At 40.3% G+C, this 18,741-nt stretch overlaps 4 protein-coding genes across 6 annotated transcripts; 2 read left to right on the plus strand and 2 right to left on the minus strand.

Moving 5' to 3' along the window:
- The first annotated feature begins 49 nt into the window (after nt 1-49).
- LOC133920128 (ATG8-interacting protein 1-like) lies at nt 50-2,948 on the plus strand. 3 transcript variants are annotated; one of them, XM_062364795.1, is made up of 4 exons: nt 50-375; nt 856-933; nt 1,050-1,872; nt 2,429-2,948. In XM_062364795.1, the coding sequence occupies exons 3-4, from the start codon at nt 1,054-1,056 to the stop codon at nt 2,519-2,521; spliced, it is 912 nt and encodes a 303-aa protein (XP_062220779.1). In that variant the 5' UTR covers nt 50-375; nt 856-933; nt 1,050-1,053; the 3' UTR covers nt 2,522-2,948. The 3 variants fall into 3 exon arrangements, with proteins under 3 accessions (XP_062220779.1, XP_062220781.1, XP_062220780.1); XM_062364797.1 differs by having other exon boundaries at nt 856-885; XM_062364796.1 differs by lacking the exon at nt 856-933.
- A 1,834-nt stretch (nt 2,949-4,782) lies between these two features.
- Nucleotides 4,783-5,382, plus strand: LOC133918143 (transcription factor MYB77-like). Its single transcript, XM_062361879.1, has one exon. It carries the CDS (start codon nt 4,783-4,785, stop codon nt 5,380-5,382), a length of 600 nt encoding a protein of 199 aa, XP_062217863.1.
- Nucleotides 5,383-6,217: 835 nt separating this feature from the next.
- On the minus strand, nt 6,218-18,506 carry LOC133920130 (replication protein A 70 kDa DNA-binding subunit B-like). The gene is made up of 16 exons (XM_062364799.1): nt 18,473-18,506; nt 18,012-18,130; nt 17,517-17,575; nt 9,329-9,494; nt 8,982-9,255; nt 8,728-8,824; nt 8,472-8,599; nt 8,283-8,364; nt 8,087-8,201; nt 7,852-8,009; nt 7,440-7,753; nt 7,245-7,348; nt 7,103-7,156; nt 6,925-6,989; nt 6,765-6,825; nt 6,218-6,657 (listed from the first exon to the last, which is right to left on the minus strand). The coding sequence occupies exons 4-15, from the start codon at nt 9,479-9,481 to the stop codon at nt 6,765-6,767; spliced, it is 1,605 nt and encodes a 534-aa protein (XP_062220783.1). The 5' UTR covers nt 9,482-9,494; nt 17,517-17,575; nt 18,012-18,130; nt 18,473-18,506; the 3' UTR covers nt 6,218-6,657.
- Nucleotides 9,490-18,016, minus strand: LOC133920129 (uncharacterized). Its single transcript, XM_062364798.1, has 2 exons — nt 13,194-18,016; nt 9,490-12,831 (listed from the first exon to the last, which is right to left on the minus strand). The coding sequence occupies exons 1-2, from the start codon at nt 13,273-13,275 to the stop codon at nt 9,929-9,931; spliced, it is 2,985 nt and encodes a 994-aa protein (XP_062220782.1). The 5' UTR covers nt 13,276-18,016; the 3' UTR covers nt 9,490-9,928.
- Nucleotides 18,507-18,741: the final 235 nt, after the last annotated feature.

Raw genomic sequence — 18,741 nt, forward strand, 5'->3', positions numbered from 1 at the left:
CATTTGTTGTTCTCTTTAGTCTCGATCTCTGCCGTCTGAAATTGACGGGCTTGGTGAACTTTTTTGTGCGTGTGATGCCGATCTTGTCAATGTTATCTGATGTCTCCCTCTGCCGCTCTTCTTTGCCGTCGGAGTTGCAGGCCCAAACCGGAAGACAACGGACGGGCCCAGATGCTCCCCTCTCTCTCCTGTCGTGTCTGTGACAACTAGAAAAAAAGATCTCCCCTTCTTCCTTCCCTTTCCCCGTCCATCCCTCCTCTTTGGTACGATCCTCTGCCTCCCTTGTTGCTCCCATCCCCTTCCTCCCCCGTAGAAGCACGAGGTGTGCGACTAGGGTATGCTCTTCGCCGGTTGTTACTTCGGGATCATACTTTGGTATGCTCTTCTTTCCTGCCTCCTGTCACGCACCTTATTATATCCTAGTAGCTTTAGTTGGCTTCCATTTTTACTCCGACCGTCGATTTGGTGTTGTGCCCCTACTGTGTTATCTTCGTACCTTTAGTTGGCTTCCATCTTAGTACTGTGTTAATTGGATAATCATTGCGAGCGATGAGAGTTTAGTTAACTGTTATGTTTTGGTTGTGCTCTTCACCTGCCGCAAGCAAGTCTGGCGGCACTCACAACCGTCTGGTTTATGCTCATACTACTAAACATAAGGCCGCCGCGCTATGCTAGATGCACAAGCAAACAGCGATGATGTGGCATATGAATTGATCTTTCTACATAGGGTGTGGCTCATTTCAAACATATGGATACCTGGTTGAAAAGTCTGTGCATAAACACTTCTTTGAGAGAATTTCCATTCATCCAGCGCTTCTTTAATACAACCCTTACCTTGCTTTTCGTTCAAAACAGAGGAGGGGAAATCACGGATTGGAGATTCAGGTTCTAATTCTGAAGCGTTAGTGCTTCCCTAATATCTGTCCGACCCTGGTATTGGGCAAATCACTCATTTCTCTTTAGTCTTACTAATATCTATACTGCAAAGTCTGTACACGTTGCATTCTCTTACCTTAAGTCGCTTGTTACGTGTTTGGTTTTCATCGCAGAAAGATGGAGCCTGACCAGAGTGGTACTGAGCAGACCTCTCAACGCGGGAATGATTGGGAAGTCGTGCAGCTGACTGCATCAACATACGCATCCGCACCTGCTCCAAGAAGACCTGAACCTTCTGAGGAGGCTGAAGCTAAGAAATTCGGCACAAAAGGGGATGATTCAGCTGGTGCACTGTTGATGTCTGGCCATTTCTCGGTGTCTCAGAATGAAGATGAGAGCCTCCTCATAGGCACAGATAGCAAAGAGCGACAGAAGGAGCTTTGCAGTCAAGATGCAGTTTCTAATGAGGGAGACGATGAAAAATACCAAGAAACCGGCAAGGATAAATTGAACGATGCCCTTCACGGAATTGCTTCCTTTGACAAAGGGAAAAGCCTTTCCTTGGTTGATATGGAGTTTGATGATGGCAAAGCATTGCAAGGCATGAGTTTGGTTGGGGAAGAGCCTGTTAGGTTCTCACCACCTGGTTCCAGCGCCATCGATGCTGAAAGGGATTTAAGCTGGTCATCTACTGAGAGTAAAAATGAGAAGAAAACTGAGGAGTCAACTTTGCACAAAGTGAACCCCATCATTGGTTCACCAAAGGCCATTGCATCTGGTGAACAGAACAGACCAGATGGTTCTGGACTCCCACGTGATGCGTGGTGGAAGAAGCAAATTTTATCACTGTACAAGAATGCGAAGGAAAGTAATAAGTTCTGGCCTATCGTTGCAGCTGCTGCTGCTTTGATGGGCATGGCGTATTTTGGGCGGCGTTGGCAAGAGGGCAAGTTGCAGCTTCAGCCGGTCAAATTGCAACCTTCTAGCATCAAGGAGGTAATTGCAAAGCACCTTTTCTTTTGAACAAAGCGTCTTCTGGGGGATTTTGATGATGAGAAGCATGTCAGCTATCCTTCAGGGTGCCCATAACAACTAAAATTTGTTACTATTGAAATTGTTCTAAAAGCATGGGAAGACTTGTTTTATGCTCATCCAGTTATGCCTACCATATGTACTGTTCCTTATATACAATGTTTTAGATGTGAACATGTAATGTTAACTTAAATTTGAATATCTGTTTGTTGTGACAGGTCCAATATATAGCAGCATCAAGTTTTATTTCTCACAAGGACCAAGTAGTTGTAGAATACGTCCAATTTAAAAGTTTTATCCTCATGTCATACTTGCAAGCAATGAGAAATACACTGCAAAGGAGCCCTTTTCTATTTCCCGCCGATCATTTATATGTTCAGCGAGAATTTTTCTACTTCATCCTAACGTGTTCTAGAACTAATAGTTTTTTTTTTTGGCTATAGCTACGCATTTTACTGGTTTTGCAGTGGCTAGTGGCTGCTGAGTGCTAATAAACATCAAACTCTTGTTTGCATTTCAGAAAATTGATCATGTGGTTGGACCATTAAACCGCATCAAGGACATTCTTGTTGCTGGCAATCACCCGAGTCCCGGTATCCATGGACATGCTTGAATGTAATCAATCCATAGACCCAACGACATCTTCGATCCGGAATATCTAATCCTATTGTGTATCCGCTTGAGACATCGGCTCGAAATGAAGACGGTGGGGCAAAGTTTGAGCAGTACTTTGAGGCTTGAGGATGTTTATTAAAGTATGTGTGCTAGTATGTATATTCCAAAATTCCTTTTGGATGTGTAAATATATGGGTTTAGTGTGATTGTTTTTCGCCATTTCATGGAATCTCCAGTTCTCCACTGGTTTCCTTCTAGTACTGCAATCAACTTGTGTACTGATTCAACATGTCATGTTTGGTGTTGATCAAGAAAATATGCCTGTAAATTTCACCATTCATGTTGGCATTTCTTGAGCCTTACAGCTGCAACAGTGAGTTGATTATAGTCCCTGCTATATAGATGGAGTATTGGTGCATTGGTTCTATATTGAATCCAATTAAATCTTCAGTCCAACTCGTGATAATCTGATGATACTTTTGAGGTAGTGATGTTTGGCATGGGGTTGTCTTCTCAGCTAAAATCTCTCTTCTCTCTACTGTATAATGCGTGAGTTGGTTCATGAGTCCTCTCTCTATCCATCTCTCATTGTATTTACCCCTGAACTTGGCTCATATTTACCTGCTTAAGCCACTGCACCAAAACCCCATCCTAGCCAGCACATCGCCCACGAAGCCCGTTGCTTCCTCTCTTCTCTCATGTGTTCTTTCCCGAATGTGATTCTAGGCTTTGGATATTTGGGCATCGCCAGGTTCGCACCACCACTTGTCGCCCTCTACGCTAGGAGAATCTTCTCGATGCCAGGAACTAACGCTGCCCAGCCCCCTTCTCGCTGCGGTCGCCCCGACGCGTCCACTCCCTTCGTCGGATCCAAAAAAGAAGCCATCGCAATTGGATGTCCGCTCCTCGTTCCCTATCGTCATTCCCCGTCAGTTTTCATCTTCACTTGTGGCCGCCCCTCCCCAGGGAGGAAATTGGTAGTGGGTGCGCGTTGTGGCAATGGGTTGTGTGTGTGGCTACACTAAGCGACAAGCATGGCGACTTCGTGGATAGGTCCAGCAACAGGAAGAAGGTCTAGCTACTCGGATGGATCAATTGCAAGATTACCCGGAGCTTCGGTGCCTAGTTCTTAAAGAACGCTAAGGCGAACGCCGCTTTCATGAACAAGGTGCACGGATAAGCCACTCTTACCCCATTCCCAATGCAGTGATTCTTCCCTATGAACTCTAAAGCATTCCATTTGTTTACCAATCACCACACACGTGGCATGTTCTCCAAACTACTTCACTCCTAGCATTTCAAGTTGCAATCTTGCAGCAGTTAATGGTGGATAGTACATAGACAAATCCACCTCCACCTACCGTGAAACCCAACACCATGTGGTTCCTAGGTCCGGCCAAAAGCACGGGGCCGGCAACCTAAACCCTATGTTGTAAGGCAAGGTGCTAACGCACATGAGATTTTGGATCGGAGATCTCTTTGGTGACCTCCTAGTTGACATCCGCGTCCCCAGTAGCATCTGTGGCGTTGGAGGCTGCCTTGTTCTTCTTCTGCTTGCGACAACAGCGGCAATAGTCGCTCTCTCGGGACTTTTTTCCGGTCCTGAATGGCGGAGGATCTATTAGGGAGGTCAAAGGAAGGGTTGGGAGCGGGGTCCACCTCGGCAGTAGCCATGGCTGTGGGAGTGAGGTGAGAATGAGGAGGATACGGTGCTGGAGGAGGGTACTGTGTCAGATAATAATCCTTTGCGACTTCATCTTACATATTTGAAGCCTGTACTCAATTCATAACGTGGCACATGACAAAAATTATCATAAAGTTGTTATAAAAATAAATAAAATTATATGTGATAAAATCAGAAAGAAAATAAATTATCATATGTCACGTCTTAAATTAGATACATATCCCAAATGTATAAGACATTATACAATTATTTTCCACTATGCCACCTGGAGAGCTGCTAGTCCACTAGCCTTTGAGGAGTTGGCCTGTTTGGACTTGTTGGGCCCAATGGGTTCATCTTGACATCCAAGATTACGGAATCCAATGTCACACAAAAAAAAAAAAAACCACGGAATCCGATATGAAGTGAGTGATCAGCTTTGATTTCCGATTAGCGAAGAAAGCCGAGTGGTTAATTTGAGTCGAACTAAGCATGTGTGATAACAAACAATGCCTATATATGTATCCGGAAGAAGAAGAAGAATACACATCCAAGAGGAGCGAGTTGGTGCGGACGACGACCTGACCGGCGTCGAGATGGAGAACTCCGCTGCCGTCGCGTCCTCTGCCGCCGCGCGCGGGAGGTGCATCGCGCGCCTCAAGCTGCCGCGCGCGTGGACGGCGGAGGAGGACGCGCGACTGGAGCGCCTGGCCAAGGAGAACGGCTTCGGCCACTGGCACCGCGTGGCGCGCCGGATGCCCGGGCGATCCTCCAGATCCTGCCGCGACCGGTGGCGCCACCACCTCGCCCGCGACGTCTACCACCGCCCCTTCACCGCGCGCGACGACGAGGAGCTGCGGCGCCTGGTGGAGCGCTTCGGCGGCAGCGGCCGCTGGAAGGACATCGGTCGCGCGGCCTACGGGCGGACGTCGCGCGTCATGAAGCGCCGCTGGAAGGAGATTCGCAAGGCTAACAACAGCGGAGGAGGCGCCAAGATCTACTACCCGCCCGCGCTGCCATCCGACGACGATCAAGACTTGGAGTCCGGCGAGACGGCGGCGTTGCAGCAGGGTCCGAGCTACCCCTACGCTGACGACGTTCTGGCTTCGAGCTTCGCTTCGTGCAGCCTTGCCATCGCCGCCGTGGACCCCAGGGCCGGAAGCCTCGCGTTAGGGTTCGCTTGCATGGCGCTTTAGTTTGAGGAGCATGCGTGTAATGGATTGTGTCATGTCTAGTTCAATATATGCAATGAAGCATGCATCTGATATTTAGCTAGATAGTCATGGCCTGCTTCGATCTCAGCTTCTCATCCAATCAGGAGTCTTCATCCACTCGATTGACTTACTATATACATGCGTGTTAATTTTCTTGTTTTATGTATTTGTTCAACTCTATTTTCAAGAACACTAGCTAAATATATGTGCGTTGTAATAAGAACGCTAGCTAAAGATATAGAGATGTGGATACAAATACATCAGGAGCGATATCGTGATTTGATTTCAAAAGAAATTCGAAAAAATAGATGAAATTATTCACTAATTTTCTTTTTAATTTCTTTATTTATTTTCAGTAGTATGATCTACTAGGACGGTAGGCGCGCTACGCCGCGCCCGTCGTGTTCGGCGTGGTTGCGTAGGAGCAACCGTCGATAAGGCGTCTACGGTGAAGTTGGAGGTCGTGGCGTGGTTCGTTGGGCTATTAATTTTTTAAGCGCAGTAAGTTTGATAGTTGAAATTAAGTATGTTTAGTAAGTGATAAGTTGCAGATTTTAGATCAGGTATGGCGAGTGATTGATGAGTTGGAGGATTTGATGACAGTTTGATGGGATGACATATTTATTTGATGAAGTGCATTGGCAAGCTTCAGTACTACCTGTTATAACATCTAAATAAGTTTTGGTCTTCAGGTTTAAAAATAGATGTACAATCATTACAGGAAGCATATGTTAGACCTTTGAGAACAATCAATAGCAATCAAGATGAATTGTAATGCATCGGGAATGGATGATTGGGCGGTGCAGACAAAATACAATAGTACATTGATTCATCACGTAATCCTAATAAGTCTGATATTCTAGCATAAGTTCTGAAGGCAGGCTTCATAGGTTAAATATACCAAAGTCTGATGTTCTAGCATAAGCAGTGAAAAGACAACGGTTTGTTTAACACTGGTGTTCCAGAATGTAACATATCAACAATACGGTGTTTCTTGGTGCCATGTTGTGGTGCATATAGTACTACGATGTTCTGACATAGATACCATTGGAATGCTGTGATATACATAGTTGAGTCTTGTAGGCAAGAGTGAAACGTTTGCAAAAGATGTGGTTTATTAACAGATGGGAATGACTTGGTGTAGTGTCATGCGTTGCGACGATTGAGCGGAGAGTGTTTGTAGGTGGATTGCCTACATTTTATAGGAGGAAATACTGACAGTTGCAAAATGACATTTTGATCTCTAAGTTTTGCCACCTGCATACATGAGAAGATGAAAATATGTACATTATGAATGTTTTGTTATGAATTGTGTGGTATGGGAAAATATGAATGGTGTGAAGTGATTATTCATTAGAGGTTACCTAGGTTTCCTTTGGTAAGTCATCGAGGATCAGTTTCCTTGCTGTAGAGCGTTTGTTCGGTCTACGTTGATCATTGAAAGAATTTCATTAGAAAGTTGTTTTTCAGTGTATGATTATTCGGTGTAATATAAGATCATGGGTGTATGAATTGAATTTGTACCTGCTTGAGCCATCGGGTTTTCCTTGATGATCGTCCTCAGGAGAGCGAGTTCGTTTGTGACTTTTCTGTTTATGAAGAGAAAAGTAGCGAAAAATAGAATTGAAGAACAATAAGCATTGGGCTATCATATTTTTTCTCAAGAAATCTTGTATGTGGCCTAATTATGGACGTCGTTTACCTGTGGGCTAGGCGGTGTCTGCATTGGAGGTGGAGTTGATGTCGACGATGTTCCCTATATCACAGAATTCAATGATTGTGGTAAAGCAGCAAGCAGTATGTAATTTGAAATGTTAGATTTGAGGAGAGGACACAGAACAAACTTTAGGAGCTGTTATTTCGATTGCCCGTTGGGAAGATGATTCTGCACCCTGTGCTTGAGTATGAGTTAATATTGACGGAGCATCCAGCTGTTTCATCAGTGCTGCTGGAAAAGCAATAGTATTATTAATATGGTGAATGAAATGAAAATAACGTTCAATAATCAGGAATTAGACATGGTGACAGAGCTGAGTTACATGGGAGGATTGTTGCAGGCTGAATAGTTGCAAATTTGCCAAGATTGACAATGCTGTCAACCTGATAAGATGGGTTTGGCCTTTGAAGGGCTGCAGGAGAAAGACTAATCCGCAATTTGAATTCTTTTCCAAAGAGCACCTCTATCTGTGGTGGAACAACACCTTGTACACCTCCACTCAATACAATTAGATCATTCGCCGGCATTCCTACTATTTCTTGACCTACGGGACCAAAGAAGACTAATTCAATAGATGATGGATTGGGCTGTGTAGTTGCTGTGTCTGGTTCAATGGCAGTAACAGCGATGCGATATCTGTAATCAATACCATAGAGGAAAAAGAATTAAAGTGTGCTAGATCAGTCTATATAAATATAATGTTATAGATAAGAATAAATTTTAGGTATGACTACCTGGGTTCTCCATCTGTGCTAGGACACTTTATGCCAGTGCATTTGTATTTGTTACCATGAGCCTGGATTGTTTTCTTACATTTTTGGCAAGCAAAATACCACCAGGATTGATTGGGCACCAGATTTTTCAGTTTAACAGTCACAATGTATCTGTTGCCCTGTGACAGAGGAAAGAAAAAATGATTCAGGGCTATTGAAATTGTATAGTAAATGGATTGGTGATATAATGTCTTACATAGATAGTATGTGGGTTTATTAATGTTGATAATTCTGTAACAGTAGTCTCAATTGGTCCAATCTGCGATGGTGCAGGACCATGCCAGATTGGTTGTTGAAGTGTGCTTCCGTAGCTAGACATGAAGAGCATCAATAAAAAAAAAAGAAGTATATATGAAGGAATTTGATGTTTATATGGAGGCAATGTATTAAACCTGTCATGAAGGGCAACGGCTTCCGGCAGTTCAGGATTTAAATACCATTTGCAAATTGTAGATCCTTGAAGTGATAATTTTGCTACATACCAAACATAAAGAGCATTAAGAAAAGTTTGATGGATAGGCATATTGGATTAGACGCTGAGCAAGGAATACTCTGTGTGAATATAGAAAGGTCATATTTACCTTCATGCCATGTACATGTTACAGCAACAAATAGGAAAACCAATGATTTGGTTTTAGCCATTTCCATATATTGCTCATCATTGAAGTCATAGGCATGGTTGTTCCATAATGCAACACGTACAGTTTCTCTAAAGAATATAATTAGAAAAAGGATGAACAAAAGAAAAAATCAAAGACGAATTGCAGAGTCGATTGGTAGGTTTGATATATGGATGATTATAGTAGGAAAATGATATAATATTTATTGAGAAGGCACCTCCCATCTGATATGTGAATGTTGCGTAGTGCTTTAACACCGTTCTTTGTGTTTTGTTGCATCACATGTGTGCAGCCTTCAAAAATTCCAATAGCATCTGTATTGCACAATGTAATAATAGTAGTAAAAAATCAAGTCAAATAAGTTTGTACTTTGGAAAATAATTCAAAGTATGAAATGACAGGAAAAAGAAGAATCAGAATGATGTTGATGAATAAAATATGAATATGAGGAAATATTCTATCAATCAATACCTGATGAAAATTCCTGCACACCTATTCTTTCACGAAGTTCATTGAACGATGCTATTTTACATGCATACATTGGAAATGTGGGTGGGACAGGATTTACTTGAGTCACCCTTGTATACTTTGTGAATCGCATCATGTATTCATGATCAACGGGGTGATACATTGTACGGGCAGGTCGTACTTGGAAATATTGGATGTAGTAAACACAGTTTTCTTTTAGGAGAGGTTTAAATTGTTGAACCCAATTTTGTGGGATCTGACCTTCCATGGCAGTTCCCTGTAATATTATTGAGTAACATAGATAAGGCAGCAGTGAAACCCTAAAAATTATGAGAAGGAAGTTTAGTCACCTGTTCATCAAGAAGTACCAGATCAAGTCTTAGAATTTTAGTCGGTTCAGGTTTGTCGACATATTCAGAGAATCGAACTACCCTTGTTCTGACTTGCCATTGATGTGAATCGGCTGTTACTTCTTTGAGAAGTGAATATTGCATTGTGCACATATAAAATAGAAACCTAAGCAAAGAACCATAATGTGTTAATGGATAAGTGAAGGATTAAAAAATATGAGTGGATTGATATGTAAACAGGAATGAAGTTAATTGTAACAATAGAAGGTAATACGAATGGAAAAGTCGAAAGGATGCCTAGTTCTTTGAATAGAATCAATAAACTGAGCAAGGTAAAGAAAAGATGAACAGAAGTATTCAAAGAACACTAAATTTAGAGCTGAAAGATATACCAGACAAAGAACCAGAGAAACAGATAAACACAAAAAGAACGATCAAATGAAGTTAGAATATAAGAGCAATATATAGGAAACAGGACAACTTGCAGAAGAACTTTGCATATATTGAAGGGTTGCAAAAGCTGTGACAATAATAAAGGTAGGAATTTTGCTGAACAGAAAAAACATCAGGAATGATAAAAAAAGCCCTATCAAAATAAAGCTAGACATATTTAAGGACTTCTTCATAGACAATGTTTTTGGTTGTTGATGTCGGCTCTCCATCATCATCTTCTATTAGCATTCTCAGGCCTTTCCTTGAGCTCACTCTAGAAATAGCAACATAGAGTTGACCATGGGTAAAGACTGGCTCACGAAGGTAGACCCCAACTGTTTGTAATGTCTGTCCTTGACATTTGTTTATTGTCATAGCGTAGCATACTCTGATTGGGAATTGACGGCGCTGCAATGTGAAAGGCCACTTTGGACTTGTACCATTTAAGACAATGCGAGGTATGCATACTTTGTCATCTATATGATTCCCAGTCATGATCCGAGCTTCTAAGATATGATCACCTAGCCTTTCGATGAGTAAACGTGTGCCATTGCATAGGCCAATTGACTGATTAATGTTTCTGAGGAGAACAATAGGCACATTAATCTTGAGGCTAAGGTGATGGTGTGGGAAATTATTAATTATAATTGAATTCAAGAACTCAGGTGGGTAAAGCATTTCATAGTCAGAGGGCTGCTCAGATGAATTGGCAATACTGTCGAAGCTGAAATAATCTCGAGCTAGGCCAGGCACTTTTTCTGTCATCAATGCATTAACTTCATCAACAATAGAATTGAGTGGACAAACAATGCATCTTTCAGCTAAATATGCAATTGAGGAATAGAACAGTTGAAAATCGGCATATATCCATTCAATGATAGCTGGTATTTTAATACCAGATGGCCTCAATAGAAGATCATCAGGAATATTTATCCAATTCTTTGTTGTCTCACCATTCCTCATGATGGGTTTTAGTTGGCCTTCACCAACGGCCAGCACCCATTGTGCAAAGGATTCCATCTCAGTTTTTTCTTCTGAAGAGAGGGAAGGATTGGCCAGTCTCATGTTTATGGAGAGGCGTAAGACTTTAACACTGTTCCATAAGTAGGAACCTAATAAAGAAGCTTTGAGCATTTCAGATTTATCTCCCCCTTCAATAACAGGCAGAACCTGTCTAAAGTCACCACCGAGCAATATTGGTTTCCCACCGAATGGCTTGCATGCATTATGCATATTTTCTATAGACAATATATCTCGGAACGTCCGATCTACTGCCTCGAAGCAATATTTGTGAGTCATAGGTGCCTCATCCCATATAATCAGATAGGCTTTTTGTATAAGTGAAGAGAGTATGGAACCCCTTCCAATGGCACACAAACTACCCTCATGAATATCCAAAGGAATTTTAAACCGTGAATGAGCAGTACGCCCTCCAGGAAGCAGAAGGGAAGCGACACCACATGATGCAACAGCAAGAACAATATGTCCATTGGATCTCAATGTTGCAAGAATAGCATTCCAAAGGAATGTCTTTCCAGTTCCACCATGGCCAGAGACAAAATAAAGAAATGATTCATTGCGTGAAATAGCATGTATAACAGTATCATAGATGATTTTTTGATCAGAATTCAAAGCAGTTGAGAATTCTTCAGATTCATGACGAAGCTTGACCCTATCATAGCTCATTTCTTCCAGAATCAATCTATTACCATCGCCACTGTTAGAGTTATTTGTAGGGACAGGAAGATCATAAGATGCTATGGATAGGCCATTGTTGGAGAACATTTGTGATAATTCCTTTATCAAACTGGATTGCAAAGCATCATCAGAGATGACATAACATGGGTTCTGAAGAGCTAGTTTGAGTTTGTATGCTAGATCATCTGTCATATACTTCCAGTATCTATCAAAGAGAGATCTTACATTGCCAACCTCACAATATACTAATACTGTCATAAACAGGTTCCTAAGCTGGTATGATGTAGCCCAAAGTATTGCCTCATCAAATAAACAGGCCCACTCAGTATCATCACCTATCAATCCTCGAGCTTGGCATGCCTCACGATATGTTGGATAAACAATGCCTTGATATGACCTGACATCTTCATAACTCATGGCACCACGAACAACCATCAAAAGCATACGAAGATAAAAAGTTTCATCAGTGGTAGGATGGACATAGCGTAGTCTACCGATCTTGGTGCCTCTTTTCCTTGCTTTCCACAGGTTATTATTAGCATCCCATGTGTATTTGGAGGGAAAGGCACAATAGGTCAGACTGCGAGCTGTTGGATACCGACGATTTGTAGTGAACCACTCAGTTAACATGCTCTTCTGAGAGATAGGGTCATCAATGACTCCTTGCAAGGCCGTGTTTTCATGCACAATAACAAAGTTCATTCCAGGAAGGTGAATACAAAGGCGTTCAACCGGAGGGAATTTACCATGAATTTCAAATCCAAACAACCTCCAAGTGGCTTCACAACAGGATAAGTATCTTGATCTTATATATTCTGCTATTTCATCAATGCCTTCACTATTGTCTGTATGTTGATCAGAATAGGGACTTCTTTTCTTAAAAGCAACCTTTGCACAATCAAAGTCTTTGTTACAGTACTTGAATAGATACTTCACTAAGTATGACTGATTACATTCTTCGACATTGATATGAGCCTGGTACTTCTTCAAAACATCAAGATTATGTGGCACAATCCAACGATTATCAAGCTGAATATTGTGCTTCCATACTTTGGCCCCATTATTTCTGCGACGATAAATAGGATACCCATCTTGATCAAAGGTAGTCTCAGACTGGAAATCTTTGGGATATCTTTTGGAACATTTACCATCAGTCATACATGGAGAATTTGGATTGGAAGCACCACAAGGACCATGAATCATAAATTCTTGGACTAAAGAAAATCCCAATGGGTCGAGGTTTTGATCAGGCAGTTCAGTAGAGATATAACGATCAACATCAGCAATGGATCGCTCTCGTTCATTGTTACACTGCCACACAAGATTATGAGAATGTGGAAGGCCACGCTTTTGGAATTCATTAGTATGCGCAACTGCAAACATAACAGAGTAAACATAATATCATTTAGATAAATGTTAAGTTAATTTAAGAATAAGAAGAGGTATATAGAACAAACAGGAATACATAATGCAATAATTAGAGTAAACAAACTAACTTGCACGTATAGGGCCGAAGATACGGCCTTCTTTAATATCATCTAGATATTCATGAAGTTTAATGTGGAAGACACGCACTATCATGTCTGATCTATCACATGGTTTCTGTCCTGGCTCAAATCGAATAGCCTCGATAATCTCAGGCCATTTTGAATTGCAAGTAAATGTGGTGAATTTATTAGGTGGTCCATATACACGGCAAATAGCAATGCAATCATGATAATTCTGCTGCATGTACCTTTTACTACCAATGAAGCTAGAAGGCAACATCTTCTTAATTCCAACATCCTTTCCTGTGGATGCACCATGACATATAGCATCTAAAATTCCTTGATATGTTTCACTTCGGAGGAGGTCCTGATTAAAGAAATGAAAAGAAAGGCGGTTTGCTTCAACACAAGAATAAGCATTGACACCAAATTGTTGGGAAAGCCGACCAGAGCAAATGGCTGGATTAGGCTCATGCTTACGATAATGCATATAATAACAATAGAATTCCATCATAGAAACGGTCTCACGAGATCCAAGAGCTTCTGAATCGACTGCCTTCAACTTGATATCAGTATGAAAACCTTTGTCGCCATACGGAAACAATAGAGGATACTGTAAAGACATGAGCGCTGGATGGATTGCAGGAATGTGCTTGAAATGTGAGGACTGAGCTTCGACAACAATATCGAAAGTAGAAGTATTAGCAGAAGAACCACCAATTAATAATCCTGCTAATTCAGAAGTGGTTGGAAGGGAGTATCTATCACCATGGTTTTTTATAGAGCCGATAAGTTTAATAGCAATATCAGGTGCATTAGGAGATATCAGCCTATCTCTTGCCATTCGAAACTTCTTTACCAATGGATTGATCCTATTCAGCATATTAGTAAGCTCAGAAACGATTTGAGGATCAGGTTTATCACCCTCTTCTCCAAAGAATATGTTCAGTCTATTGTGCAATTCGTTAACAGTGTCATAGATGTACAGCTGTGCATACTCAGGACGACTGCCAACAACTGGGATTAAAGAACCAATACGATGATGAACGACACCATTGATGCGGAAAACATAAGGGCCATTACCAGTATTGATAGATCTATCAACATCAACTCCAAGAGAAGTGAAGGCAAACAGAGAATTGTACTGACGGATGAGCCGCATAAAAGCATTTGATCGAGGACCACCATTAAAACGAATCAAGTCTTGTAATGGCGGTGGAAAAGGTCTATGTATAGGCAACGATACTCTTCCGGCACGACAGCAGTTCTTGTAAACTATTCGACGTTGAGCGATTGAGCTTTGACTCTCAATTCTTTCTTGATACCAGAAAATCGCCGAACAGTTATCGCAAACATAATCGGGTCCACCATAGTAAGAACGATCCTTATATGTCACTGTAGTACAATAATAGCAAAACATAGGAACAATGCAAGCAAATATAAAAAGGCTAAACAGGAGGGTCAAAAAAAAAAAGGAACCAAACAAAACAATAGGAACAAACAAAACTATACCTTTCAACATATCAACGAATTCCTCAGGAAATGAAAATACGGGATCCATAGATGGCCCCCGAGGAATCGAACCTACAATGTATCGAATTAAAATGGGCAACTCTGAGCAGAGCCATGTGCAAGGACATAACAGGCATGCACATAGGGCACGAACCTTGCCTTATGGCAGCCTTTTCCTTGTTCAATCGCATTCTCTTCGCACGGTTTTCGTTAGACTCAGAACGTGAAACAATAGGATAGAAATGGGAGCCTATAGTTTAGTGAGCCAAAGAATAAGAAGTGATAAGAAATAATAAGATCAATGAAAAGGAACCAGTACAAAAAGGGGAAAAAGGGTCCTAACGCAGCACGTACGACGGGGCAGTGCAAAAGAAGAGTCTGCAAAAAATGGAAGGGAAAAATTAAATAAAAAAGAACGAAGAAGGCTACCAGATGCAGCCTGGTGCTGGGAACCAGAAGATGGGGACGAAGAATCAAGGCCTTCAGGAACAGCCCTAATTCTCTTAGGAGGCATGCCTCAAAACAACAAAATCATAACAACGACAGTCAAACAAAAGGGAAAGAATAAATGAATAACAAAGCAGTAAAATTTGTAACACATAATACCAAAGAAAGAAAGCAAACCAGTGAGAAGATATAATGCAGGGAATCACAAAGGATAGAAATTAAGGTAAGGTAGAACAAACATATTTATATATATATACACACACACACATATATGTAATGAGTCATGAAGTAATAAAAAATATAATCCAATGTATATACAAAGACATTATATGTAAAATGAAACAAAATAAAATCACTAATACAATGGTCAACAGAAGACAAAGCAAGGCAATATAATATAACAAACAAAATAGTTAACTAAACCAAAAAAATTACAAAATGACAGAAGAGTTAACCGAACAAAAAAAAATGAGAATCGCAGGACGTGGAAGATCGTTAGTAGTGATTAAGTAGGTACGCTAACATATAATGAGATATGGATTAATAAATTGTCTAATACATTGTCTAAACAAAGGTAATATAATGAGGAAAGAGAACTGCACAAGATAAAATAACAAATAATACGATTGGTTAATACGTAATCCAATGTATATAGAAAGGCACTATGTCTAAACTGAAACATAATAAAATTAGTAATACAATGATCAATTGAAGACAAAGAAAGGCAATATAATATGAAGGAAGGCAATATAATATCACAAACTAAATAGGTAAGTAAACAAAAAAAAAATGCAAATTCGCAGGACATGAAAGAACGGTAGCAATGATTAACCTAGGCCACAGTAGGCACGATAATATATAATGAGATATGGATTAATAAATTGTTTAATCTAATGTCTAAAGAAAGGTAGATATGGATTAATAATTTGTCCAATGCAATGTCTAAGCAAAGGTAATCTAATGAGGAAACAGAACTGCACAAGACAAAATAACAGATAATAGAATCGGTTAATACATAATTAGTAATACAATGATCAATTGAAGACAAAGAAAGGCAATATAATATGAAGGAAGGCAATATAATATCACAAACTAAATAGGTAAGTAAACAGAAAAAAATGCAAATTTGCAGGACATGAAAGAACGGTAGCAGTGATTAACCTAGGCCACAGTAGGCACGATAATATATAATGAGATATGGATTAATAAATTGTTTAATCTAATGTCTAAAGAAAGGTAGATATGGATTAATAATTTGTCCAATGCAATGTCTAAGCAAAGGTAATCTAATGAGGAAACAGAACTGCACAAGACAAAATAACAGATAATAGAATCGGTTAATACATAATTCAATGTATATACAAAGACAGTATATGTAAACCAAAACATAATAAAATTAGTAATACAATGATCAACAGAAGACAAATCAAGGCAATACGATATGAAGGAAGGCAATATAATATCACAAACTGAATAGGTAACAGGAACAGGCCTAATTCTCTTAGGACGCATGCCTCAAAACAGCAAAATTGTAATAACGACAGTCAAACAAAAGGGAAAGAATAAATGAATAAGAAAGCAATGACATTTGTAATATACAAATCCATGTAAGGTACAACAAACATATTCACATATATGTAATGAGTCATGAAGTAATAAAAGATATAATCCAATGTATACACAAAGACATTATATGTAAACTGAAACATAATAAAATCGCTAATACAATGGTCAACAGAAGATAAAGCAAGGTAATATAATATGGCAAACTCAATAGTTAACTAAACCAAAACAATTACAGAATGATAGAAGAGTTAAGCGAACAAAAAAAATTGAGAATCGCAGGACACGGGAGATCGTTAGTAGTGATTAACCTAAGCCACAGTAGGCACGCTAACATATAATGAGATATGGATTAATAAATTGTGTAATCCAATGTGTAAACAAAGGTAATCTAATGAGGAAAGAGAACTCCATAAGACAAAATAACAAATAATACGATCGGTTAATACGTAATCCAATGTATGTAGAAAGGCAATATGTCTAAACTGAAACATAATAAAATTATTAATACAATGATCAACTGAAGACAAAGAAAGGCAATATAATATGAAGGAAGGCAATATAATATCACAAACTGAATAGGTAACTAAAGAAAAAAAATGCAGATTCGCAGGACATGAAAGAACGATAGCACCGATTAACCTAGGCCACAGTATGCACGATAATATGTAATGAGATATGAATTAATAAATTATCTAATCCAATGTCTAAACAAAGGTGATCTAGTGAACAAAGAGAGCCGCAGAAGACAAACTAAGACATAACAGAGTCGATAATCCAATCAATAAGGAAAGGCAGACCAGACATATCGATATGGATTTGTATATAATCAAGCATGGACTAATAAAATACATAATCCAGTATAGACACAAAGGTACAATATCTAAACTAAACCATAATAAAATCGCTAATACAACGATCAACAAAAGACGAACCAAGGCAATATAGTATGGAAGAACACAACATAATCTCACAAACTCAACAGGTAAGTGAAGAAAAAAAAAATGCAGAATCGCAAGATACGAAAGGCTGGTAGCAGATATAAATACCTGTTCCGACTGACGAAGGCACTGCCACAGGCTGCTCGAGCGACAATGCAGGCCAGGACCTAATATGGCAAACTCAACAGTTAACTGAACAAAAAAAATTACAGGATGCCAGAACATTTAACCAAAAAAAATGCAGAATTGCAGGCCAGAGTACACACGTTAATATGTAATGAGATATGGACTAACAAATTGCCTAATCCAATGACTAAACAAAAGTAATGTAACGAACAAAGAGTCGCAGAAGATAAAGTAAGACACAATATCCAGTATATATGTAATGAAGCATGGACTAATAAAATACATAATCCAGTATACACACAAAGACACAATATCTAAACTAAAACATAATAAAATGTCTAATACAACGATCAACAACAGACAAAGCAAGGCAATATAGTATGAAAGAACGCAATATAATATGACAAACTCAGCAGGTAAGTGAAGAAAAAAATACAGAATCGCAAGATACAAAATACTGGTAGCAGATATAAATACCTGTTCTGACCGGCGAAGACAGCGGCAGAGGCTCGTCAAGCGACAATACAGGCCAGGATCTAAGACAGGGCCAGGGTCTTTCGATTGAGAATCAAGCCACAATACGGGTATGTTTAAACCTTACAAAGAGGAAGAAATATATAGCATGAGGAACGTAAGCATAGGAATGCGAAATGAAGATCAAAAGAAAGGAACCAAAATGAAAAGCAGACAAATATATCACAAAAGAAAAGGCAAACGAACCCAAAACCAAATCCGGGCAATGAAATGTGTAGGCTAAAGAAGCAAGGGAAAAGCACATTAAGACGGAAATGCGAATACGACAAACTAATTCAACAAAACCAACATGGAGCAAGGACCGAACAGCGTGGAGGCGAAAGAGTAGGAACGCTTAGAACAGTAGATCGGGAAAGAAAAGCATGGCGCCGCGGAAACCCCAAGGACAAGCAGGCGGAGCTTACTGAGGAAGAAAGGGAAATAAGTGAAGGGGAGCAGACGGCGAGTGGGCAGCGAGGGGAAAAAGAAAACGATGCACAGATAGAGAGACACAAGTACGGTGGCCTCCTCTAACGTGGCTGGAGCGACGGACGCTAATGGAGCCGAGGAACCGACGACCGTTTTCTTTAACGTGTGCGCCACGCGGCGGCAAGGCAAGAGACGATCGGTGAACGACGATGCAGCCGAGGAACCAACGACCGTTTTCTTTAACGCGAGCGCCACGCGCCGGCGA

The sequence above is a fragment of the Phragmites australis genome, chromosome 5, assembly GCF_958298935.1.
Source record: "Phragmites australis chromosome 5, lpPhrAust1.1, whole genome shotgun sequence".
Lineage (NCBI taxonomy): Eukaryota > Viridiplantae > Streptophyta > Magnoliopsida > Poales > Poaceae > Phragmites > Phragmites australis.

Coding starts and splice junctions, on each gene's coding strand:
- LOC133920128 (XM_062364795.1), top strand. CDS start 1,054: ATGGAGCCTGACCAGAGTGGTACTGAGCAGACCTCTCAACGCGGGAAT. Junction 1,873..2,428: donor AACCTTCTAGCATCAAGGAG/GTAATTGCAAAG, acceptor TTTGCATTTCAG/AAAATTGATCATGTGGTTGG.
- LOC133920129 (XM_062364798.1), bottom strand. CDS start 13,275: ATGCTATATGTCATGGTGCATCCACAGGAAAGGATGTTGGAATTAAGA. Junction 12,832..13,193: donor AGCTTCATTGGTAGTAAAAG/GTACATGCAGCA, acceptor TTATGTTTGCAG/TTGCGCATACTAATGAATTC.
- LOC133918143 (XM_062361879.1), top strand. CDS start 4,783: ATGGAGAACTCCGCTGCCGTCGCGTCCTCTGCCGCCGCGCGCGGGAGG.
- LOC133920130 (XM_062364799.1), bottom strand. CDS start 9,481: ATGTGCACAATGCAATATTCACTTCTCAAAGAAGTAACAGCCGATTCA. Junction 8,010..8,086: donor TAAACCCACATACTATCTAT/GTAAGACATTAT, acceptor CCTCTGTCACAG/GGCAACAGATACATTGTGAC. Junction 6,826..6,924: donor AAACCCGATGGCTCAAGCAG/GTACAAATTCAA, acceptor TGATCAACGTAG/ACCGAACAAACGCTCTACAG.